This window comes from Nothoprocta perdicaria, unplaced genomic scaffold, assembly GCF_003342845.1.
Source record: "Nothoprocta perdicaria isolate Ctin4 unplaced genomic scaffold, notPer1 scaffold_43, whole genome shotgun sequence".
Lineage (NCBI taxonomy): Eukaryota > Metazoa > Chordata > Aves > Tinamiformes > Tinamidae > Nothoprocta > Nothoprocta perdicaria.
Window position 1 is genome coordinate 4,452,353 of NW_020455677.1, and position 27,742 is coordinate 4,480,094.

Genomic DNA, 27,742 nt, shown 5'->3' on the forward strand with positions numbered 1-27,742 from the left:
GAAACTAACATACCATATCTTAAGAGTCAGACTTAATTATCAAAGGAGACATTTAAAGAAAAAAACATGAAAAATATGACTCAAGAAGTGTGACTTTATCATGTATATTCACTGTACATATRTGCAAGAACAATGTGCACACTATTCTATGAAAATTCTAATTTAAAGCTGCATTTATTAATTAGTATTTTGCCTATCAGATCCTAAAATCAAAAACAGTTTGCTATTAAAGTTTCCTAGTAAATCAACTACAGAACTCCAAAGGCAAATGCAATCTTAAAATACTTTAACAAAACAAAAACATTTTAACAAAACATATTCTCTCCATTTACCTTCCTACTTTGGGTTTATAATTCTGATTGGATGATGCTCCAGCAGAAAATGAGAGTTTTGATTTAATGATCTATAAAATCAAATTAACCTCTTTGCAAACTTCACATGGCTGCGTCATCACATCTCTTCTCGCTACAGCTGTCACAGCACATCGGTCCTTTTGYGCTCTGAAAAAGAGTCCACCTAGGGCAACGAAACGCCTGCCCTACTTGATCGTGGGCAAGGAAATCACTTTTGGACAGCTTTTCACACAAGAGTGTATTGAGAACCAAGGGGATTACAAGTGAACCAAGCTCAGCATTTGACCCCTGAAGAGAATCCATGAAGAGAATCCTCTGAAGCTTCCAAATGTCCCAAGACAMACAGTAATACAGGGAAAGATGATGTCCCGGGGTATCAAACACAGGAAAAGATGATGATCCTAGGTTTCGTGCTACTTTTCCTGATTTTCTAAACTTCACTCTAACTATACAGTCAGGTTGCAAGGGAGCCAAAGGCAGAAAGTCAAGGGGAGAAGGCATGTGAWGGCAAACAAAGGAATTCTTGGAAATTCATCATTAAAAAATCCCTAGTGTATGAGAAGCAATTCTGTAATTCATGTAAAAAGAATTTTTAACTTCTATAGGCAGGGAAAATGATGTAATACAAACCAAATCATAACAAAGAATTATCTTAATTAAACCTGTGAAGGTGAGGAGATCACAATAAAGGTGTAATGCTTTTTTTTTTGTTGTTTTTTGTAAACTTATTAATGACATTCAAGTTGTCATAGACAGAAAATAAAAGTTTTGAGGAACTAGAGAAACTTGTGGTTTTTAAAAAATGCAAAATACCTCAGTGGATGTTCTGCCCTAAATGTGGAAGAACTGACTTGAAAATAAAAAATGGATGAGTTGAAAAACTGGCTGATGTCAATACAAAAAATCCACTGGGGCACTCGTATCCAAATATACTGAATCATAAAATCAGAGAATCCATAAGGGACCTTTGGAGATCATCTAGTCCAACCCCCCTGCACTCAGGGCACTGAATGTAACAGCAAGTCCCTGACATATTTCCCTGAATATCCTTAAATAGCAACATAATCCTGGGCCTTCTCCGCCTCAAGTTCTCTATTTTTTTTTCTCAAATATCCTTGTATTAGAACAGCTGATACTTCCTTTCCTTGCAAAGGAGTATTAAAGCTTACAGCAGTGATTTCAGCCAAATAGTAGCTCTCTTTTTATAATACTGAAGGAAGAGGTATCGATGAGGGTGCAAGTGCTATGGCCCAGTGCAGCAGCCTGATGCTCCCTCGTCACCGCAYGCTGGCTCTGAGCATCAGCAGCACTGGGGACAGATCCATGCAGGTCACTCATGAGGTGTCTGCTTCTCATCTTCAGCTGCACTTAACCTTATGGCAATGGCCAACGCAGAATTGGGAGCGCTTGAGCCCTCCTAAGCTTTCACCTTTCCAGAGCACATGTAAAATTAGCAAACATCGGTGCTAATATTCAGCAAACATCAGTGAATGGCCAGTGTTGTTCAGCAATGTTATTCAGGAATAAGCTTTATCAGCTGACCTGAAAAAATGAGTATGAAGCCTAGGATGGCCTTTTTATTATGACACCAGTTCTCCACGTTTTTGCTATTTTTTTAATGATAGGTAGTTGTTTTTATGTAGGATAAAAGAGTATATCAAGTCCTAACTTGTCCTCCCTGAGGTATGACCAAAGCCTGCAGAGTAGTGCTGGGTCAGACAGAAATCGGCCAGAGTGCGTCTAACAACTGAATTTAATTTGTATAAACAAACAAGCTTTATTTACAGTATTCCTTCAGAAAATCCCAGGCTTAAGAGTCTGCCTGTTCTTTACAGGCTCCATTTATGTACTCTTGAATGCCTATTTAAGCAAAAAACAGAGCTTTCCCATGGAAACCACACAGAGATGTTTTACTTCACACGTACACCACAAACAAGGCTGCTAACTTTCCAGAATTTACTGTATTTTCTCAGGTTTGCTATTGTATTTTAAGACAAAATCTTTCGGAGAAGCTGCTTACATGCAGCCACAGGCACATAAATAAATGACCTCTGAGAGGTATAACCTGAGATGTGAACTGAGAAGAAACAGCATGTTGGCAGCTTGGAAGACAGAACGTTATTATTATTTGTTTTTGCTGTTTCTAGACAGAGAAACAGGTTAAAAATCTGTGTTTAACAGAGAAACAAGAAAACTGGGGCATTTGGACTACGTTGTTTAATCTGGACTCAATTTTCTTAGAATTAAATCAAGCCTGAAGACAATCCTGTGGCTAAGCAAGCTTCAATTACCAGGCGCTGACTTTAAAGGACCAATTTACTCTGGTGGGCTTCAGAGAAACTTGGTGATTTTAAAAAACCTGCTAACAAGGACACCAAGAACATGAAGAGAAACTGAATTACACAGAATTTATTAGGCAGGCATGGGCTGCTCCAATGATTTCAGAAAAAGCAGACGCACTTTTACGCACTCTTTTTCTCTGTTACTGAAGCAGATACTGCTAAAATGATATTCTGATTAGAGAATTTGCCTTTTAGATTTAGGTGATGCGTGTGTAAGTACAATTGCATATAATCTACATCTATATGTATGTATTTTAGGGGAGTAATTTTGCTCCTACTTATAATTACCCCTGATTGTAGCAGTGATTGCAGGCTACCACAAAAGGTTAAATCCTCACTTCAAAAGAGATGCCTAACTTTGCTCTGAGGGCACGGGCTGCAAATACAGGCCGGGCTCGCTAAAACTGAGGATGAGAAAATCCCAAAGGGACCATATTCTGAAATTCATGGTGGTTCCACATCCTATGAGCTGTTCCCACACATGCCTTGGTGTCTGGCTGAACAGCCAATGGGCCCATCCAGCTCAGAAGAGCAAACGAGCCAACCTTGATGATCTCTTGAACTACAGAGAGGAAACTGGTGTAAATTCAGTGTGTCTGAAAATACRGGAGCAGAATTTGGTCAGATCCCAGAATTTCAAGTGGGAGATCCTGTGACCTTAGAATAGGAAGAGCAGAAAGATAAAGAGACTTTTTTTTCCCCCCTCCAAAGAATGCGAAGCTGCTGGGAAACTGTTTGGCCTAAAGGGRAAGACTCTATATAAGCACAAGCTAACAGATTTAAAACACATTGAAAACAAGTTSTTGTTGCTTATTCAGGAATATATTTACTTCAACTGACCAGAAATACTCTGCTTCCAGAGGCTGCATCATATGAGTATGTCTGTGTGTGTATTTTTYAATTGGGATGATTTCACTTGGTTCCTTAGATAATGCATTCAGTGAGAACACTTTCCCATATACCTACATATATTCCCAGATACTTTGCTGATAACGTGRAAACAGCAAAAATAAAATAGAATGAAACAAAACCGAGTTGCTTGAGTTAAAACACACTGTCTTCTAAGAAATGTCTGCAAACATATCCTAAACACTGGTATTTACACAAGATAATAAGATACTGCAACACACRCTGTTCCTCACTTTTGTATCCAATCTAAAACTAAAATGCAAAAGCTAAAATGCAAAAGTGTATTTTTAGAAAATGAAAAAACTTGCATGTGATAGTAAGTGAACCCATTTAGTGCCTTTTACMAGAACTGTTACAATACTTCTAAATTTCAAGTGCAGGACAGAGAAGTCCATTTGTATACGCCTACTCACAAATGAATGCACTTAGCAGACAGAACATAGGTACTTGTACGTTTTCAGCTGCAAAATAAGTGCATTTTACAGTACAGTCCTAAAACAAGGTACAGTGATGCTTGCAGTTATTTATTTTTTTAAACAACGGACATATAACATCATGTTAGAAAGAAGAAACAAGTTCACTACAACGAATTATATCTGATCAAGAAATGAACCCTCTAGATGGTGTACTTCTAAAACCAAATAGTACCAAAACAATTTTATTACAATAGATCAAAATCGATTACTTCATACATCAATACTTACAATACTTACTACATAGATCAAACTTACAATAGACCAAAATATYACTTCATGTTCTCCATAAAATTTAAAGCATTAAAGAATCTGCAAATCCTTCAGTCATTTATTGTTTGCTTCCATCACTTCCAAATTACAATCAGTGTATGACCATGCCATTCATTTGATTTTCTCAGCTTGAACTATTTCCATTTGTCTCCCTTATTTACGCATCTCTGCTAATCTGATTTAATCTGCCGACTGTCATTCAAAACGTTCATTCCAATATACCATGTTATTTATGCAATTTGATGCCTTTATGTGCTGAACAACTGAAAATCAATCTGCTTAAATTTTGTTGCTGTTCTARCATTTGGGGTTTGCAAAATCTACACACAGCAGCAAGGCCTTTGCCAACATTGCTCCATTCAGGTGAAATCAGTTTTGCTTCACTAGAAGACAGAGTAACAGAGATGTATGAAAGAAGCACTGCTGCCCACATCAGCCTGCCACTGCAGCAGAGATTGCCCTGGCATTTTTAGCTAATGGGGATAAGTGGATTAAAGTACTATCTTCCCATCTTGAAATGAGGGCACATAGAAAAGCAGGAGAGGAAGCAGCCAGAAACCAACAGAAAAAAAGCAGTAAAAAGAAGCAAGAGTTAAATTTTTTCAGACTCTGATAGGGTTGCCTCCATGCTGTGTTGACTGGCCACTGCTCTAGCTCCTCCTGTTCTGCTCTGCCTTATTCCATACATTTCAGGTTTGTCTTCCTTGCTCTCTGCATCTCACATGCTTTCCTTCAAGGTCTCCTCTCCACCCACACAAGCCAGGCAATTACCATGACTGGCTGCTATCATGCAGATTAGCCCTGCTGTGGGCTATCTTGTCTATTGAGATTGGAAACACTTTGGAGCAGGGATTGCCACTACCCTGTGGCCTGCACAGTGCCTAGCAAAGCCTGGTTCTGGTCAGTGCTTTGGCAYCACTGCAAGGGAGCACGAGTAACAGAGTGTCTGTCTCATGCATGGGGATCCTAGGACTGTATTAGAACAAAACAGCTTCAGGTTTCATACTGTTGCAAATGCACAGATAAACCCATCAAATCTTTACTAATCATATAACAAATGGACTATTAAAGATGAAATAGTAGTCAGACTTACTTTGCTCTCTTGGCCATTTCATTGCCATCCCAGCGTGGGCTGTAAGGGTAGTTCTTCTGCGCTTGGGAGTACAGCTGTCCACTGTTGGTGAAGTGGTAGACTGACTGAAATGTTAGGGTTGGTTGGTCTCGAGGAAAGTACAGCGGCAGGTCAACTGCAAGAAAAGAAAAGGGTGTCACAAAAACCAGACTATTCCGTTTTTAATTTCTGTTTTTTTGCTCGGGACATATTGTTCCTTCTGCTCGATTTAAAGATGTAGGAGAAAATTATGATTAATCCCAACATATCTTTGTGATTTAATTATATTGCTGTATGAGCTGTTCTGCTTTATCAATTTCTTTTTGTAAAATACATATAAAAATGTTTAGATAGTGTATTATAATCATATAATCATAATGCTTATATCGTGACTATTTTGCTACCAAAAAAAAAAAAAAAAAAACCCCAACTTCTTTTGTAGTGAAAATTTCCAGTTCAAAAGAAATCGAAATACATTCTGTTTATGCTTTCCATCAAGAAATAAATTCCTCTTTATCAGCTTAGGCAATTCTTCTTATTGTCCCCACGGACATCAAAAGCATTATCATTCTCATTTTACAGCTAGGTAAACTGAGATTTAAAGAGATTAAATGATCTGATAAAGGATGCACAAAGATTCAATCACATGAGTTAGAATAGATCTCAACTTGCAGTTGAGACTGCAAGTCAAGTGGATGGACAACAAAAAGCCATAAACCCCAAAACACACTACAGTCATTAACACCAGAAATATCTCACTAAAAACAAAAATCGGAAGTTCTGTCTTAGTTGCTTTTGCTTATTACAGTGACATGATCAGCTAGGTCTGCCAAAATAATAACATAGTCTAAAAACGTTAACTTTGCCAGAAACTATTTTTTAACTTAAGTATAAATCTATCAGCGAAAAAGTTAAGATTTTATTGGCCCATTTTTCATTTCAGGAAACTTAAGAAATCTGTAGTTACACTGAGTTCTGACAGTAGACTGTTGAATTATTTACTTTAAAGGTCTAAACCAGCATCAAGATTAACAGAAAAAAATGCTTTTTCTCAAAGATGTAGATTTAATGTATAAAGCACCTACAATCAAATTGTTTGCYATTCCCCAAGCTGTAATTCTTTAACCCTACAAGATGAAAGAAACAGTATTTCCTTGTAAATCTTAGGGCATTTTTCCCAATTGGTGTAGTAACRATTGAAATAAACTGGTAAGATTATAATTCATCATGCAAGCCTGGGATCTGACTAGTCTCTCTCTGTCACTTCACAGTCCTCTTTAAAGASAAGAACCCTCAGTTAATGAATAGGCTGTAACAGCCAAAGGAAGAATCAAAGCAGATTGCAAAATTGCTACAAACAACAGAGCTTCAAGGGAAAGGAACAGGACATCATCAAACCTGTCCTCATGTGGAAAGAGTCTCCTGTCTCATGCATTTGGTGATGTATTGTATTTTCTTCTTTTTAATGCTTTGTGGAACAGCAATTCCAGCACTTCCTTTGAGATCTCTGTCCACAGATTGAGGTATGAGAACCAAAAAGATTTTCTTTATTCAAATTCCTGCACTTTCTTTCATTTTTCATTTTTTTTTCTAACCAGGTCTGAATATTTAGATAGGCTTTTAGCCAAATGATAGCTCCTTTTCCCCAAAATTACTCTGCAAAGTCTACAATTAAAGATGTTTGTAGTAACGAAGCATACCAAAATTAACTGCAATATCCCAGTGTAGTCTCAAAATAAAGCAAATGACTGAAGATTGCAGCATTCATCCCCTTCTGCGATCCAGTTGGGATAACTCTGAAGGTTCTGGTGACTCCATTTACACAGCAGCTTCCAGCAGATATGTAAGCAGTAATGACACAGGCAAAATTCTGCCCGTTCAAGGGTAAATCATTGCTGTAATAAATGTTAAACACTAAGGTAGCTCTGTCAAATTTCTCTTTATAATTTAATTATTGAAGAATAACATTGGAAAATACTGCCAGATAGAATCCATCTCTCAGAGAGCAAGCTGTCCCCTTCTCACAGATACTACTTGTGTATCATGGACTCTACAAGACTTCACTGTAAAAAGAAACATAAACTAAGGAGACAGGCTCTCTATTTCAGAGATTTCAATGCATATTTGCTCCAGCACAGACTATTTAAACTCTATCGCTTCAGCACATAATTTATCTTCCTTCTAAAGCTATCAATTCCTTGAAGGAAAACTAGTCTGTATACTTTATATTTTAATCACCATGTGAAAAGAATAAAAAAATTTCAAAGAAAAAACGAGTAATAGTCTAGTCTGCATATTTAACTTCTTTTTCAGAATTTCTGACTTTCATTAACTTTGCTTTGAAAATCTGTCTACATAAATAGAGCAAGCAGCATCATTTTTCTTTCCACATCTGGCCACCAGCARTATTATCCTGAACTTGAAGTTGAATTTTGAAAAATTTGACCTGCCTTTGACTTTTAAAACTATAATTCACCTAAAACCACCAAACTCCCAGTTTTCTAAATGAGGCATTCCTTTAATGCAAGGTGTGAGATGGGTACATACCAAGTAAAAAAACCTGTCCCTAATTTTGGAACATAACCACACCTAAGAGACAAGTAAACAGGAAATAGCCTTGACTTGTAAAATGTTATACATATCTCAAGGTAGCCAGCTATTATTTCAGAAGGAGGAAATAAAGGCAGGAATTTACTTCCGGCACAGTGGATACAAATCCACTGACAGCGTTAGGAGTGCTTGGAAAAATAATAATAATAATAATAAAAAAATGCAAACATCATAAATAATCAATGCTAGCAAGGTGCTTTGAAAATGAAAGGTCAAATTCTACCCCTAGCCAGAATCACGTGGGGTGACAAAGGTTTGATARTAAGAGCTTTTATTTTTACCTGCTTATATATGAAAAGTGACTTTGAAKCTTCGTGCATTAATACCAAATAAGAGCTACCTTAATGTGATATATGAAGTGTAAAAGGCAGGCATTATCCCAATTACATCCCAGACAACATCTACATTTTATCATGAAAAACACCACAGCTAAAAACAAYTCAGTCCTTTTGCAAATCAATACCTGAACCATAAGAATTGCAAAAGCACGCTTTGGTTTGGCGTGTTAGTTGCCAAATACTTAAGAACTACAAAAAACGTATTCATGTTGCATCCAAGTGCTATTTCCAAATAACAGCTGACTCACAAAGTACCCTGGTGATATGTCTGCAGAAAATAAGCAGATGACTCATGTCTGTAAATTCCTGAAAGTACCAATAGACCCCTTGCTTAGTCATCTTTTGCTTGGATGCTGGGTTCATGAGCTCCGTAAACTGTAATAAGGGATCTAGCTCTTACTAGGTCTCTTTTTCTCTCTCTCTCCTCTCTTCTAAACAGTGCAAATTATCTCTATAAAAATAACTTCATCTACGCAAGTGAGTCACTTCAGCTAGCAAGCTTACACAAGTCATGCAGTTAAACAGTAATATTTGGTTATGAAGGTAAAAAGCTTGCTGTCAAACCTGGTTTTAAAGTTAAAATTATGTCAGAGGAAGTTCCATTTACCTCTTCTCTCACAGAAATAGAAACATTTCCTTTGGAAAATTTAAACAATTAGCTCATTCAGGAAAGTAAAGCTTTCTAATTCAGTTCCAGCTCAAGTAATGTAATCGTTATGATTTCTTACTTTGGCTTTTCTGAGCATCACATTATTAACATAAGAGCAATTCAAAGAAATAGACTGCAGAAAGAAGCTAATATCATACTAAAACACTACCTTCCCCAATACTACAATTTGCAGACTTTTTTTTAAAGGCACATTTTAGAAATTTATAGGGGAGAGAAAAATTACACTTTTATGAAAGCCCTACATGAGCAAAACTTGGATAGATGTTTGGGGTAATTAAGTATTGAGCAAATTCTTCAGTGATTGAACCCTAATTTTCCCACACAGTTCATAAGAAAGCGAAAGAAAAGGGATTTGCTTATTGAGAATGAGTCACATTTTAAAGAACTTAATTACGGTTCATAAACAGTTGAAATTGCTCTCTTTTTGAGATGCAAGAAGCTATCAGGAACTAACATATAAATTTGTTTCTCTTGATTTASAATTTAACGCATACATACACTGAAAATTTAGTTTTCTAAAAGCCAAAATCCTACCTCATTATTGAGAAAATTGTACAATGAATCAGTAAAATTTACTTGCTCATTTTCTTAAAGAATAGAAATATCAAGATCTTGAACAGGTTACTTAGATGGTAAAACTTAKGTCAACAACTGCAGGATTATTTAGACAGACCTATTAACTCCAAAATAATGTTTTTAGCATCTCAATTTATAATTTTTTAAATAGTATATGAAATGAGAAAGGGATGTCTTGGCAAAAGCCCATGCAAGGGCTGCTGTTGCACTTCTGAAGATTAAATGATGAGGAAGTAAGGCAGGTTTATCACAGTGCGCTGCTCCTTCCTCCTTTACGCACTGGASAGGAGAGAAAGTAAAACAAACTATGCTTAAAGTACATATGGATCATAAATATTTCAAGGGATTTAGATGGCAGTATTTAGAAAATTTTCCATATCCTACTCSCCTCTTCTAGAGAAAAGGAAGGTTTAGTTACCCTTTGTAAAACTTGGATAAATCTAGGCATTTATTTCTATACAAGTCAGCAATCACTCTCTGCTGCTTTGGACTATTTCAAAGTTTGGAAAATATTATACTGGCCATTTTATGCATCTTCTGAATGCTCAAATCTGCTGCAGCTTACTGCACCTGCAACTTGCTTTTACACTTCCATAGCTGACTGGTTTGGATATTTCATTGCCAAGATTTCTATGACAGTGCCTGTACAACCTTAATTCATTCTACACTTGTTTTATGAAGCAATCTTCAAATACAAGATAACAAAGCATTCTTCACAGTTCAGTTCCTAAGCTGGGCAGAACTCATCAAATGAGAACCTATCCTCTCTCTATCTTCTCTGACAGATTTTACCTGTGTGTGTTTATTTACTACCTAATATTCATGGCTCGCTCTGATTAAATACTGACTCATTTCTTCCTGGACTTTTCAGTGTGATGATTTCAATCACCATAAGGTTTGGTATGGTACCTACATAAAGTATTATCAAACTTGCTTCACACCACCTTTATAACGTGAGAGACTATTTAAAAATGCTTTTCCAGACAAGGAAGGAAAGAATAAAGAAAAGATAGTGAACAGGTCTACTGATGTTTTGTATGTCTAAACCCAACCCTCCTTCACTTGTGGCAGTAGGCACTTCAGAATACACTAGTAGAAGATACATTTAATTAGTTTGACCAGAAAAAAAAAAGGGGTTTTAGCAAAGACATGCTATAATCAAATTTCCAATCTTAGTCAGGACACTGTTCATCCTCTTCCTGAAATCCCTTACTTGTCGAGCTTTGGCTTTTGCATTCAAGTATTCCGGATAAAGGAAGCAAGCCATGCTGAAATCAGGAAATTCAGTCTTCTGGACCATCTACTTGTTGGTATATTTTCCTCTTGGTTGTTCTTTCTTTGGTTCACTGAATTTCATATTCTGCCTGCTAGCCCAGACCTTTWGTCGCAACTTAGTTCATGCCGCTGGGAAGGACCTGTGGATTTGAACAACAGCCCCAAACAAAGGAGTTCTTAAAATTTAGACAAGTGTTCGTGTGGACAAGACCCAACGTGAATGTACAAGTTGAAAGGCCATGTTGCATCATGAAATCCGGACTGGTGGTAACACAGACGTCATGTTATAAAATTCTCTTTATATATCTATTAAACTTTACTTTAAAAAGATGGATGTTTTCTGTTAGATTTTCTGAGACAAATTCTCCTGTAGGGAAGGCTGTACCAAATAGCTTATATGGTGGATGAGCAATCTTCATCTAACTTCAGGGAAAAGAGCTATCTTCAATTTTACATGGAAGTGCAATTTGTGAAGGCCCCACAGAAATCATTCCAGTCGTTGCACATACACAGTAGCCTGAACAGATTTAATCACAAGCATTTTGGGGACTGTGGTAGGTAGCACAAATCTCTGGAGGGGCAGGATTTTGCCTTCCTTGACTCTGCTGTCACGAAGACCTTTAGCCCAAATTCTTCCGGTAAAAAAAAAAAAAGAAAAAAAAAAAGGTAAAAAAAAAAAAAAAAAAAAAAAAAAAGGTGAATTTGGCCCAAAATAAAATGGCAAAATGCCACAGCTTTCCCGCTTTGGCGGCAGTACTGAGGTAGCCTTGTAAGAATAAGAGAGGAAGGATGACAAATAACATTCCAATGCCGTTAGTGTGGGACTTTACATTTGCAGAACACATTCATACGAGTTAGAATTTATTAAGTATATTAGGGATAATATCCCTGCTAGAGAAAAACAGGTTCTTTGCAAGAATATGCTACTTTGAACCCAACATTTCAAAATTTCAAATGTGAAATGAAAGGCTATTTCTGGAATTTTAGCAGAGACAATCACGGCACTTAAGGTGTACTGGTAATCACAGTTGTTTGTGAACTAATTAAGTTTGCCATTGCTATGTGAAATAGCCCCACCATCAGCAAACATTTACGCAGTAGATGAGATGATGAATTACAGACAAAATGTTTCCAAAAATATAAACACTACCAAAAGAGAGACAACTGTTTTGTTCTTAACTCTATGAGTTATATATTAACACAGTATAAAACACTAATCGGTGAAGCAAGAAAAAGAAGTGTTATTGGTTGTTTGTAATAATGAAACAGCAGCAGTATTTGGGATCGTGGGGATTTATGTGAATATAAAATTCACAGTTCCCTATGTTGCGCTGAAAATGCATTTGACAACAGAACTAATGAGTCAGTCCTGTAACAGGATTGGCATAAAGACTGATCCTTTTAACGTCAAGATAATCTTTTTGACCTTTACCAATACGAGTACTATTTAAGAACAGGAAGAAAGTTAGGAACCCAAGGAGAAATTTTGAAAATAATGTTATTAGAAACACATTAGGAAGAATTCAGCTGGGATAAGAAATGAGGAACAATGTTGAGGAATTTTCAGTATCAGTTGTAACACACTAGCTCCAGAATAAGAGACTATTATCAGTTATCAGTTATTGAAACTGCTGGCAAATATTCAGTATAAAATAATAATCACAATGTTCATTGTGGCCTTAAGAAACACAGGAAACTGATTAAAACTTATTTATTTTTTGTTAATTGGACAAGAATGACTTTCAGTTATTGTCAGTCAGGACCAGATTAGCCACAGGAATCAGGAGTTGGTGCTTCTTGCTCCAGACACTGTTGGTTAAAAAAAAAAAAAAGTTCCTTTTCTTAATGTGTTTTCTGAACACATTGCACCTTTTTTTTTGGAAATAGCCAACTTCAAACACAGAAGTGGTTATTTTTAAATCCAGTGCTCTCATATAGTCCATGAATCTTTCTGAATAATGGAAACAATGACTTGTGATGGCATAAACTGTTCCTACATATTATAGTGGGTGGATCTGTTTATCTTGCGGATTGCAATGAGACTGGAATAAATGCATTGCTTAGAATTTTTATTTTTTAAATATGCAACCCTTTCTATTTAAGAGCTCTGCTGTATTTATCTTGTGCTTCTCATTCCACTGATAACAGGAACTACAATATAGACTAAGCACAAATAGCCATGAGAATTTTTACAATTACTATTGTTCTAATTTTCTTTGGATACAGGTAGGTTGTATTGCTTGCAAAAACATGCCACGTCTTTATCAGTCTGCATCTTTGCTTTTAAGTACCCCATGATTACTACAAAAATAGCATTAAAATGTGACTTTTCATTGTTTAACTACCTTAAGTTACACTCATATGCTGCATGTTTAGTCTTATGGAGGAACTAGGTTATAGATCAAACAGATTCTTCAGGTAGTTTTCATTTATACGGTCAGAGACCATGACAAGGTGATGTAAGCGTAACCTGAAAGCTGCTTTATAATGCAGCTCTTTGGAGTATCACTTCCCACCTCAACTAAATCATATCTTTTAGGACTTCAACAAGACTGGGTGRCCTGCTAAAAATATGCCACAAAATATCCCATTATCCTACATGGAGCCCAAAGAATTGACATAATGACTTCATAGACCTTTTCCTTCTCTAATTCCTGTAACTATAATCATTTTAACTAAAACAAAGAATTTTTATGTTTACTTCACTAGTTTCAGCTCATGACATCTATAAGTCTTATTTTCACCTGAAATTCACAGAGATCTTCCTCCCCCTTATGTTTTTATTTCCTTTCATTGTTTCTGCTGTAGCTGTTACTATATAAGCTTCTCCATTTGTGATAAGACTGATGCTACTAAAAGCTGCTTCTTCCTTATCTGAAGTTATACTTGAAGGTTATATTTTAAATGCAGAGGCAGTTGCTATCAGCATAAAAGCAATCTGTGCCTGCTCTTGGTCCATGCTGGTGACCATAGCACACTGCTGCTGGAGGGGGGACTAGATCTCTTCCTCTGCTCTCACAGTATAGAGATAAATGTTGAGACACTTTAAATTACATTCCAACAGAATATGGAGACTTTCAAAGCATTTTTTTCCCCAAAAAGCAGCAATGTAAAAACATTCGCTTCCCTCATTGACACTTCCTTAAACTGTTATTAAATTTAGTAAGGTTGTAAATAGTTCTCTTTTTCTTTTCTCCCTTCTTTTAAATGCTACTTGAGAGTTGAAACTGATTTATTTCATCTTCATTTGTGATCACCGTTGAAATTTCCTGCAAATCAAAACTTTTGTTGACACACATGCTACCTTATTTTTTTTCAAACTCTACTCCACACAGTCTTGCAGTTTTCAAGTTAGAGCCGAGTTCAATCTTGCCCAATCCAACTGTCTTCACACTCCAGTCCTAAAAAAACTTCCTCTCTGCTGAGATCTGCACACTGAATTTTGAGTTACACCTTCAGTTGGCCACTTCTTTGAGAGTGGGTATATGTTTCAATAAGCAAAATTTTAGCTCTGCAGTTAGATTTGAATTCACAATTCCATTGTCAAAGTAAAATTTAGTTCCTTTTTTTTTCTAGAGATTACAGAAGAATACCATGTCTATTATCCTCATTGAAACCACAGGAAATAACMCTGGAAAGGACCCTGATCACTCATACATCCCTTTGACTCAAACCAGTACCAATTATATTTAAAACATTTCTGATATGTTTTTGCCTAAGCTATTCTCTAAAATTTCATTTGGCATTTCTGAACATACCACTCTACATATTTTTAAAGCCAAACTGAACTCTACTTTACCATCCTCTAAGCTCACAGCTCCTATCCTACTCCTGAATTATTATAACTTATAACTTACCATTTTTCCCCTGGAAGTGTATGAGTGTGCCCTCTCTGCATCAGTGTGCATGGCAGCAGTGTGCATGTGGAAGACAGACCTCGTGGTGTACAGAGAAATACAGAAGCTCCATTTAAATATTAGAAAAAAACCTGCTTGAAGTATGTTTGTGGAGTAGAATACAAAATTTTTAGAGGTTCCTTCCAACCTCAATGGTCCTGAGATTTTCTTTTTTGTTCCTATTTCCTATGTGTAGTATGTAGACATTTCCCAATGTCCATTTTAATGAAGTTCCTATGCCTAACAATGTCTAACCTTAGGTGGCTGTAATTTCTTTATGCAAGAGGACTATACAAGACTATATGACCACTGGTAATGTCCTGTGTTCTATAATATATGAGAAATCACATTCATTATCCAGGTTTATTTTAGAAATATGACCTATGGTGATATGCTGGGCCCTTGTTTTATAGGTTATTTCTAAGCTCTTAAACAAAACGTGTTTTTACCAGTTGACAGTATTGGTATGTTCAAGTTCCAGCAGCTCAACCACCCTCTCCTGCATTTAGGCAGATCTTTGTGAGAGCTCCATCTCTAATACAGGGTATATTTATTATCATTCAAAAGAATTTTTAATATTTATCTCTTTCATAAGAAGCCTTTAGCAGTCATGTTTGTGTGCCATTTCTGCATTACATACGGATACCTAGATAAAGCTTAGTTTGATGATAATTATCACCATGGGGAAAAAGGAAGGGGACAGGGAAGTAATTTTTTTTAATTAATGAAGCTCTTATTTCTAGAAATTTTACACCTCTAATAACCATATGGTGTGCTGTATCACTCTGTTCTTTTCTGAAAATATTTCCTGGTATTGAACCCAGGACAAATCCCTGTGAAATGCAAGCTCACCATTCCCTTTCCAGATTGAAAACAATATATTTGTTTTCTACTTGCTATTCCAAGAAATTTTTCACCTTGCTATATATCACAGCTTTAATGTAATTCTTRAAGAAAAACTTCATCTGTGAATGCCATGTGAGACAATGCCAAAATACAGAGACATACATTCATAAAGAGAAAGAAGAAAAAGTACTAAAAAAATCTGAATTTGAGTCCCAGCTCTGCTAGGGACTTTTTATGTGGCCTATGTAATTTTTTCCAAAATTAAATATATAAGATCATATCATCAGGCACATTTTGTGAGAATTTATTAGTAAGCTGCCATATACTCGGGCACATAGTAGCGGTATTCTAGCTAGACAGAACTATTAGATAAGAGACAGCAATAGTTCACTTTTCTGAAAAATGCAACTCTTCAAGAATTTATTAAAAAAAGTTTCAGTCTAGTTCCTGGAAGAACATCATTTAATGTCTAYGGCAATATAATATACTTTTAAAGGTATAGCAAATATATGTGTTTCTTAGAAATTAAAAGATATTTTCAACTGCAAAACAGCACTGAAAAATGCTTATCACTCCACCATTATAACAGATTATCATAATATAATTGTAAAATTTAGTTTTCATCACTATAGTTATTTGTTGCTGTTCATATTGAGTTTTATAGTACATCCTCTCTCTGTAGTCTTTTTTTACAAAACAGTATTTAAAATATGAGCCTAACAGAGTTTAGAGTGAGTGACAACTTTACAAAATGAACACAGAGAAATAGAACAAGAGGAAGAAGAAGCACTTCTGTTTGAAGCTCTACTTGTCTCTATTTCAAGTCCCAAAATATGGAAAAGCTCATTCAGTTCATATAAAAGTAAATATCTCACATGGAACCAGAAGAAAAGGATGTTTGAAATACACTTAAAAACAACAACAAAAAAAAATAGATTTCAATATAAATTGCATACTAAATCTAGCTGGAACTGTCTCTTTATATAAAGGGAAAAAATAAGCAACAGATAAAAATAATCAGGGAAAGGCTAATTCACGTGTCTAATGTGGCTGTGCCTATTTGAATGTGCCTAATGGGAGGTGGCTGTGACTCTGCCTAGCTAAGTGCCAAGCTGGGGGCCTGTGACTCAGGCTCTCTCCATCACGCAGCCTGATCCCCAGGGGCACAAGGTATCTGCAGCGCTCATCGGCCTCAGGGACTGATGCACCTCACTAAATGCCTCACAAAGCTTTATCCTTTTGAATTTGTTGGCATTGTGACAATGCTTTTGGATAAGAAAAAGCACAACACCAGCCTCTGCTCCAGGGTGATTTTTGCTCTAGACAGAGCTGCATGTGATCAGGAACTTTCAAGATGAGATTCAAATAAATACATGTTCTTTGAGTAGTTCTCAGTACTAAAAGCACTGACAGAATAAGAGAAGACAACCAATCTCAGGCCAGACACTTATTATACATTTAATGAATTACTCTGAAGCATAAGATCTTAATGACTTTTAACTTCTACCAGGCACAGTTATACACCACTGAGGCTTTGACAGAATTCAGTTTCTCTAAGAGTGAAACAGCTTCTCCATCCAAACTTTGCTGACTTTTGACTTTTTAAAATCAGTATGGAGCATCTCACTCTGGACTGGACTCCTGAAATATTTATTTTTTATGCTTGATATCTCTGCTGCTTTTTTTTTCCCCCCGAGATGACCAGACACTCTGTTTCTCCTATACCTTGTGTTACTTACATTGTCACATGCTGTCTTTTTTCCTTCCCTCTTGGTTTCCATACAATCATACATTCCCATTCTCATTTAAGGAACAACGAGAATAATTTTAAAATAAGCACCATTTAGTAAGTCAAAAAACCTCTTCAGAAAGTCCACCAAGACATGAAAACACATAAAAGTTCTCTCATGTAAATACTGAACATTTTGCCCCTTCTCAGAAAAACGGCAGGGGGAAAAAATCAGTCTCTTCTCCCATACCTCTTCTTGTAGAGGCTTCTTTTTGCACAGACCAACTAACTAAATTGAGGCTAATGAAGTCTCATTTCCCTCCAAGGTTTTTTCCTGGAATTTTAAGTGTTAAGCACGATCACTGCCAGGTGCTGATACTGATCAAGAGGAGCTTCCAAAAGACATACGAGCAAGTCTAACATGAAAGAAAAAACAATGAAAATTCTCTAAAGCTACCAAACCCACTCAAATGATTATTCACACTCCTGCAGCACRTAGGAGCCTCAGCCAATGAGCCTATTCCTGCGGCACTAAAAACTACATCAAAACAACAAACATGAACTACTTTAACATTCACATTTAACAAGACCTAAAGGTCCCTACATAGGAGAGGACTTTAGAGCCAAAACTATTGACAGATAAAGTTTACTAACACGTTTACAGGAAATAGTTTTACGCCTGGGGTTCCAAATTACTCAAACAATACTTCCTTAAACACTTTTATTATCTCAGCAGCTCTGGAGTTTGTGTGGTAGGCATGTGATTTTTGAAACARGAATCTGCAGAAACAATTTCAGAAAGGAAAATAATAAGTACAATCTTGTATGAAAGAAAATACTATTGCTTGTTTCATAAGCTCTCCTAAACTCAAATACCAAACATTAAGTGATCAGACACATGTTCACCCAGCAAACAACTTCCATTTAAGACTTTACCAAACCTCCTCAGCAGCAATTTACTACTACAAAGTTCACTGGTTTATTTAAGCTGCTGCTGGAGGAAGAGCTGAAGCAGTTCACAATGTGCACTAGTTCAACTGACTTTCCAGATAGGCACAATCTTCTTCAAGAGGTAAGTAAAATCTTAACCTGTATCAGCTCTTGGAAAAGTCGGCAAATATCTACATTCTAAGGATTACTGTTGCCCTCCTGAGTGAATAAACCYATCTCTGAAGCATCATGGCTTGTCTCTGTTTCAAGACGACACTGAGTTAGTGCTTCAAAGTAATTTCTGTTAATGTACAGGGCATTGCTATTTTTCTGAACGCTCCTGGAACAAGCTGGTTTCCTTGCACAGGAGTGTAATAAACCTGTCTTTCCAGCTTTCTCCCTGCAAACTCTTCCCCTCTCCATCTCCCATCACCCTCATGTGACAACACGGTTACCAAAAATTCTTTGYCTGTGTCTTTACTTTTCGAGCTGCTTTCTGCTTCCTTTCCAAGACTGCAGGCAGATGTGCTAATCTTGATCCAGAGGGGGTTCATGTGAGCAATTCCCAGTTGCTTAGCTCAGGCCATCAATGCAAACCACAGAAGCTGTCTCAACAGAGCTGTCACAAATTGTTCTGCTGACAAATTTGTGCAGATAGCAATATCCAAACAGGAATGTAGCAGAAGCTGGCATTGATGGCTTGTATCAAAGAGGGGGAATTCAGAAAGGCTGCCTGCCCACAGCCAGACCATCCAGATATAGACTCCAAGGCCCTATGCCTGCTTCTGCTTCCCAGAGGGCGGAAAATAAAAAAAAAATAAAAATAAAATAAAAATAAAGCATTCTTTTGAGATGCCTAATGCTGCCCATTCTCTTCTGTTCTTTAATACAGGTTGTCACAGAAGTGCACAGACAGCTAGAAGGGTGGACAAAAAGCTCCTTCAGTTGGCACTCCCATAGCGAGGAAGTTAATTACGCTTTTACCTTTCACATGACCACCTTGTCACTGATGTTACTGAACACAGAGGTCAAATATCCCTGCAATTAGCCAAAGTGGCAAGGGTTCCCATCAACTTCAGCTAGCTTGGAGATTGCATATAAACTTAAGATAGAAAGAGCAGGAATTCCCAACATTCTCCATCCCCATAAACACTGTGCACTGAAACAAAACCTTTTCATTTTGTCTTTTTCAAGATGTCTTGCACAGTATTTTAAATAGCAATCATTCTGAACTGCTGTCAGAGTCCTTTGTGTTGATATCCTAAAAATCTTGTAAGATAAAAATTAAATTTTAAAAACTCTATTTAGAAATTGGTTTGAAGTCCTACTCTTGTGTCCATACCAGCATGACTATTTAATTCTTACTTGTGCATCCTTATTTGTGTCTACATTTACATAAGGTATACACACAGACTCTTTGCATGGAACATCTATCATATGTCAAGAAACAAATCATAGCTGATATATAATTAAGGAGAGAAAGAAATGAGCAGTACATTGAAGTTTACTTACAGAACCTCATGCTCAAGTTTACACGTAAACAAGATCAATACCAAGAGCATTAAGCCTGATTAACGACTTCCTCTTCCACATGAACTCAAGAGCTTCTCTGAAAGTTCACTGCTTCTGCTATGTGTTTGAAAGAACTTGATTAATCTTAGAACTAAACCACTAAAACAATAGTTCCATTGAGTACTCTTTGATCTAATAGAATAACTTCAGCTGGTACATTATTTTCATGATTAAGTTGACAACTAGGTAATTCTCTTGTGTTTTAAGGTAAGGGGGGAGACTTTGTGACTTTGCTCATTCTGTAATGATTGAACAAGCCATATACATGTATTTCTTTTTAGCAAGAAAAACTGTTCTGAGATTTCTGGACTTTTGCACTCCAGAATTATTCTCCAGTTTATTTCCAGTTTCTGTCCAGAAAGCCTCTTTTTCTTTAACTCAATTTACTCAGTAAAACTATTCTGAATAATTTCAGATCATTTTTAGTATTTTTCACTTGCTGGTTTCTGAAGAAGTTTGAAACTCTGATGAAAATATCTGAAAAAAAATTCACCCATAAATATATAAATAGAGTTTAAATAGCTCATAATCTCACCCTAAGTCTAAATTTTTAGCCTAAATTAAGACACCAGTAAAATTTGCTCTGGTTCCTTTCACTTGATCTGCCATAGTGCTTGCAGTACACAGCCTATTTATTTTTCTTTGAATGCTTTCTCTGCATACTAGTAGATAAATAAAGGAGAACAGTTTCAACTCATGGCTATCTCTCCCAGACATTTTATTAGACGCTTGCTAAATATTCAACCATAATATACATGGTAATGTCAGTGGTTAAGAGATGAAAGCCTGCATTACTTCACTCAGGAAATGAAGTGCAGGTTTCAGTCCTTTCATTGCAATATCCTTTAGTACATGAAACAAAAATGGTTTTTGCAGGGAATTGTTCAACAAGCAAGTGATGCAATGGCTTATAGAGCTAAGCTACTGTATGATTTTTAAGGCCACAGGGTTAATACATAGTGATAAACCATTCAGTTATAATTGTAGCTTTCATGGGCTTTATGCTAGTTAAATTGAGCACTCTGAATATTACTTTACAGTTAAAATCTACTCTGTTATCTGACAGACATTTGAATTTTGATTCCCCTGAAAACTATCTGCTTCACCATTCATTAAGTTATATTATCCTGAGGCAAAATCAAATCCACAATTATTAACACCAATAAATGCAAATTAAATGTATTCAGGACTAACTTGGGAATCTTCAAGAAGGTTGTACAGAAAGAAAAGTAGCATCCCGTAGGAGAAACTGTATAATAATGAAAAAGAAAAAAGATGTAATAAGGGCAATTTCTCCAACYGTATCAGATTCATTTTGTGTTTTCCACAATGTAAATAATATAAACACRCTGCAAACTGATTTCAAATTTGTATTTTCTACACTTCTGAAGAACAGAATTCTTTACAGTCTCAATCTCCTAGATGATAAGAAGAAGAGGATCTGTGAGACTGTTTTTGGATTTTTTACACAACATGGCACAGGATCTCTCTGAATAACAGCAGTTCTCATTTCTTGCTCTAAAAACCTGGTATAAATTAAGATGTCACTATTTTTTCCACATGGAAAGCTAACCCATAATCAAAACAAATGTAATACGAAATATTCCAGAGCTAAAGCATGAACCAATAACAGTTTAATAGTTGCAGATATCTATTTTGTATTGTAATTATTTTAAACAAAGAGATAAGAATTGTAAGGTTCAAGTCTAAGATGACTGAATTATCCCAAATCAAAATACCTTTGAAAGCTGTGATTTTTCACATTACTGTAAGGGGAAAAATATTAATTTCTGTTTAAGTTAACATATGTAAGACAGCAACAGAACCACACTCTACATAAAGTAATTCCTATATATTTAAGTAACAGCACCTTTTAAAAATAATTTTCTTAATGTATTTTCCCTACACTCAAGAGTCACTACTAGCCCTATCAATGTATTAACTCTTAACAACTATACATCATTCTAGGTATTCAGTGATCACATATCCTCATTATTGCTGCCTTGTTGACAGTTTGATAGCAGAAGTTACAGCTGTGAGCTTAAGTCTGGGTGAAGTTCCTAGAGAAAGTTCCCAGAACACCTTTGGTTTTCTGCAAAGCAGGCAGAATGTGCTATCCATAAAGCAAGCTCCTCTCTCCAAGCATAACCAAGATTTTGTGTTTTCGAAGTGTCACGGACACATCAAAAATACATTAAGCACTGGATAAAAATAGCTAAAACTTTTAAATTGTTTCCTGTAATTGTATTTTTTYCCTTTTGAACTCATATCTTCAAGAGGATAGAAATTTATGCCCGAGGCAGAGTTACTCACTGTGAACAAGGAAGCAAAAGTCTTTCCACATCAGCAACAGAGTGAGTTTTGTGAAGCCTTCTGCATCGTATTCCACCACACCACTAGCAACAAGAAACATAAAAAAATGAATTCAATTTTTACATAGCATTAATTCCACTACTATGTAATAAAAATGTAAAGCCTGGATTATTGTGTTTGTTTTTCTTCTGCTTGTCTCTTTAGAAATTTCCAATACTAATTTTACTAACTGCAATAATTTTGTAGCCAAACTTCAAYTAAATTTTTAAGCTTAATAATTTTCTTATTTATGTTGCTGTACTGGAGGTTCTTTACCTGATAAAAAAGTTATATTCAATTTACACAAATACATTTTAGAATATAATGAGAGCTGCTAATGACATTTGCAGTAATAAATTGTTGGTAAGTGTACATTAGTAGAAAGTACCTCATATGTTACTCATATGAAGATAAATTATCATCTCTGCAATAGGGGACATAAGATAAAATTGAAAATGCAAAGCAGTAGATTTTAAATTTGAAAATTCAAAAGAAAATATATAAGAAAAGCTTCAGCATAAAAGTATAACAAAAAGAAATATAGCCTGAATACTGATTCAGTAGAAAAAACAAAAAGCCTTCAGCGATCAGAAGATGGCATTTGCTAGAAGTGTGAAGCAGTATCAGAACTCTGAAAGTGCTTCACAAGGGAAATGAAAAGGTGGCAAAGAAACCTGGCACACCTGGGCCATTTCTGCACTCTAGAGTGAATCAAATAATTTTCAGAAGAAAAAAARGTCATATTTTTAAACACATTACATGTCCAGGGTCTGCATCAAGTTCAAGTCATTGTTATCTACCTACAGCTGTACAAAATTTGTGTGCATATCAAAAACTCTTTTTCTACTCTTTGAGATACTTGAGCTTTAGGTGTTTCTGATATTCACAGAGTTTGGAATCACCAAGGAGAAGGAGAAATCCTTCCGCACAATGTGGCAAGACAGAGCTGATGAGGTAATCCATGTCACATCAGCTCCTGGACACTTCCTGAAATCAGAATTCAGGGGGAAAAACCAAAGCTCCTCCCTTTCACAGGGGTAAGGCACTCCAGTCAGGTGATTCGTGACTCTCATGTGTCAACATCTCAGGTATGTCAGGCTGTGGACCTTCCAACTGCAGGAATTCAAGAGGAAAYGATGGCCCCTTCTCTCAATGGATAAGAAATTACTGAATGTGAGAGCAGAGGGTCTGCCAGCCTTTAAGCCAAACTGCAGGTTCTGGCTCCTGCTAGGTTTGGAACTGGACCCCACTTCTCTATCCCTAATGCACTTCAAACACTACTTTTTTTTCCAGGAGGGGGAAAAAAAGAAAAAAAAAAAGGTTCTTTTGCACAGGTTTTCTGAGTAAAATCAGATTGGCAGCTGACACTTAAGTGAAGTAACACTTCATATCAATTTTAAAATCTAGAGAGAATGCATACACATCATTCTGAAAAAATAATGGCCAAATTTCAAATTACAAACTAGAAATTAGTTACATAATCAAAGACAATGTGCAGAAAATAACATCTTTTCCCATACTACAAAATATAATCCATTAAAAGAAAACTTACGTTCCAAAATGACTCAGGAAAGCTGCGATATACTCTCTTCTTTTGTGGTATCCCTGAATAACATACTGTACCTTAAAGAAAAAGAAAATCCAAAGCTATAAAAACTTTAGAAAAACTAAGTGTTCTCAATTTGTCATATATTCCTTGTTAAGGAAGATTTATTTTTGACATAGTAATAATTCTGAATCCTACATTTAGCTTGCATGATTTATCCTAAATTAGCTTTAAACTAAAGAGTGGATCTTGTACACAGAAAATCTTGCACACACAGGAATGTCTTCACTCACTTCTATGCAAAAAGCAGTATTTCACAATCCACTGAAGCACAGTTTAACTAAGCAAGGTAAAGAGTGAAGAAAAGAAGTGCACTGCCTTGCCTACCTGAAGTTGGAGCACGAAGCTGTGATAGGCAAAATACAATAACCCATGTAAGTGTCAAAATAACATCCTGGTTATAAGAAAAAAAAAATCACTGATGTGATCTCAGGTGTCTTCTGAAGACTGAACCTCCAACAAAATCTCCTTACACTGAGCTTCCTCACTGGTTTCATGCTGACTCAGGGAGCCACCTACTCAGTCGTGAGCATCAAGTTCTGAGGCATTTGGRGTTTCAAAAGGCTTCCATCCTGGCACAGACAAAATCCAACAATGCTAAATTTGGAAGACTTGAGGCAAAATTCTCTTTGAGCTGTGTATGTTTTCTTGCTGATTTGAATGGGACTGCTTAGCTGGGTAGCACGAACAGGGTACGACCCGTAGCAGAAACAACACACACGTTGCCCCTGCCAGGTTGAAAGAGCATCTGGTTTACAACCAGTTACAAACAGAATGACTCCATGCTGGATTTCTTATGTAAATCCCTTTGCCTTCCAGAATGAAAACTAACATTTTAAAAGACTTTCTCCCCACTGAACATGAAAAGGAGGAATATATGCACATGTTATTTATCTTGGCTATGGTAATATCAGAATTCCTTAGCTGGCAAATGCTTTTCTAAATTTTTTGAAAAGGCCTTGATACAATCATTGCCGAGAGCTACGTTGTACCCCTTAAAGTAAAATTATTCTATTTATAAAATAAGACTTATTTAATTTTATGAAAACTATGATTATTTTGAAGGCTTTGTGTGGGATCTGAAATGTTATTTTGGGAAAAGGAAAACATATGATAAGTTTGCTTAAGGGACTTTGTTTAAAAAAGGATAAAAACAGTCCTGTGTGCATGCAGATTTTAAAAACAGAAAGTAATTTTAACAGAAAACCACAACAAAAACAACTCTAAAGATAGATTCCAATATAATTATGGAAGCACTTTTTAAACAACTTTTTCTGAAAGATGATTTTATTTTTCTCCTTTGGACAAACAATAGTGAAAATCCTATCTAAATACAAATGGGAAGTCTATAATAGATAGATTCCTGGATGAGGGCTCCTAAGCTTTATATTGAAGGTTATACTCAAATAATGGAAAAGACTTTAGAATACATATTTGTTCTTTTTTTCTCAAAACATTATGTCAACCAGAACACAAACTTTTYAGTACATGCAACACTAAGCAGCTATTACTTTATAAACATCCTAGYAGGCTGCTGAGTAAGTTACTTTGGGGTAAATATCTAAGATGAAAACCACTGAATTGTTTCCTATACTGTCAAAATCTCCAATGATGATTATGGTACAACACTTTAGATAGAGTTTTAAGAGATGAACTATACTTTTGCATTTTCTAGCAAAAGAGCTACAATAACATTTTATTCTAACTGTAACAAATCACAATCCAAACACCAAATCCAGGGCATGATATGAAGGCTTATTTACCTGAAAGATTAATTACATTCACCACACTCTTTTGGTGCCCAATTATTATGCTGGAAGTTACTCCTTGGATAGCTTACCTTAAGTACACCTTAYTTGAACCACCTGACAGAGGAAAAAACATGCCTATGGAAGTGGTATAGTGTGTTACTATAGTACAACGTGTAGGGCAAGGTAAGTTATAAGCTTACCTTGTTTGTTAGTAGCTGGCATACTTGGGGTACATAGTCGATAAGACAACCTCCACCAGGAAAGGCTGGGATGTGAAGGGCGGATGATCCTCCAAGAGCACTGGAAAGAAAGTTATTTAGAAGTACATCACCGAGTCCTTAGGATTTCAAAGTGATCTTTACATTTTCTCTTCTTTCTCTAAATTGAAAAATGAGTTCCGTAACAAGGAAATGTATTTATTATGCCATGGTGATACAACAGGTATTGAGTGACACTGTCTATACAATTATGTTATCCTACTTCTCCCCCTTTTAATCAATATCATCAATGAAAAGCATTTTTCCAAGAAACTATTTTTCATTGTCAACAATTAATGTTTTTTTTAAGTCCTCCTCAATAAGCATTGTAGTTAAGGCATCTTGTTAGAGCTGGAAGGGGAGGATTTTGATTYTCTCATACACTGGACAGTGGAAACATCTTTCAACAGCCATTAGCAACTTAGTCACAGTCCACCAAGTTATTTAGTAACACGGTTTCTAAATGGCCAAAGAATATTCTCCTCCTTATCCTWGGTGTTCAAATTAATACCATCAGGTCAATCATAACTGACTGTACAGACGATCACATCCCTATGGATATCCAATTATTTTACTTTGCAACCCAAAGCSTAGTGAGGAGAAACTTATCATGAACGAGCACCTCTCAGAATTCTTTTTTTGACCTGCTCTTCATGTAAGGGCCATGACAAGTGAGCAATCAAATACTAGCTGTGGTATCTACATCTTTGGAGATACCCAAGCTCAACTGAATAAGACTGTGGGCAATCTCTCCTAAGTTTTGGTCTGCTCCACAGGTTTCCTCTAAATTGTGATTATAGATTCTATGATTCTGTTCATCCCAGGAAGGAAATAAAATGGACAAAGAAATTAACTCAGTCCATGTACAACATAAAGACTCAAACCCCAAATAATAGAAATAAGAGGATACCAGAGATGCATTTATTCAGCTTAATCAACTGCCTTTATAATATACAGGAAGATTGAGAGATGCCCACTACTGCTGAGGACAACAGCTTCTTCAATATGTAAAGATCAAGCACTTTTTATTTAAACTGGCCTGTATAAAGCTACAACTRAAGTCCACTATGCTTTCTTTTGGCACTGTTGACCTAAATCTTTCTTATAGTCTCCTATCAACCAAAAGGGACATCAATCTGCATTATATGGTGTGCCTTACATCATTCGTTAAACATCCAGAATCTTGTTGGGTACAATTAAAAAACGTGAAAAGCTAAATGACTTAAGGCTTCCTGTTTAAATGTTGTTTCCATAAAAGCTTAAATTGGTTGGAAACAAACATCCTCTCTGCTAAATAAGTCTTATATTCTCTAACAGGATCTGCTGGTGTATTTTCTTCAGTTTTTGATAGCATATGACTTCAAGAGGTATAAGGGTCTACAGTGGCGAATATCCCTCCAATGTAACAGAGTCTAAACAAATATCAAAAAAGTGCCTCATAATGAGATATATGGAAATCTGCTACTCAGGCAAAACAGTCTGGGTTCAGCAGACTCTTCACCACATGGAACAGTTCTGCAGGTCTGGATTTTGCATATCCAAATGAATGATGAATGAAAAAAAAGCCTTCAGTACATAACAACCTTAAAAAAAAAAAAAAAAAAAGAAAAATAACAACAACAAAAAACCCCACTACTACCAAGAACATGGGAATATAATTTTGCTCCTTGTGGATGTTCAAAGACAGTGGAGCAGGACTATTAGATTACTAGGAAGTTGGATCATTTCTGAAACCATATTTTACTCTTAGAAACTTGAAAGTATACTAGGTCCATCAATCTTTATAGAGTTGGAACACAAAATATTATTCCCTCATATGTGATGAGTAGCTTGTAAAACTCACTTTCAGGCAGTGGTTTTAAATGTATTAAAT

General features: G+C 36.0%; 1 protein-coding gene across 1 annotated transcript in view; it reads right to left on the reverse strand.

Annotated features, from left to right (window-relative positions):
• Positions 1-27,742, reverse strand: part of BABAM2 (BRISC and BRCA1 A complex member 2) — a 155,343-nt gene that overhangs the window by 14,292 nt on the left and 113,309 nt on the right. The window contains exons 8-11 of the mRNA XM_026046226.1: positions 25,813-25,912; positions 23,808-23,878; positions 22,217-22,299; positions 5,444-5,597 (exon numbers count right to left, since the gene is read on the reverse strand). Of these exons, the coding sequence (XP_025902011.1) occupies positions 5,444-5,597; positions 22,217-22,299; positions 23,808-23,878; positions 25,813-25,912 (408 nt within the window). The remainder of the gene's footprint in view (positions 1-5,443; positions 5,598-22,216; positions 22,300-23,807; positions 23,879-25,812; positions 25,913-27,742) is intronic.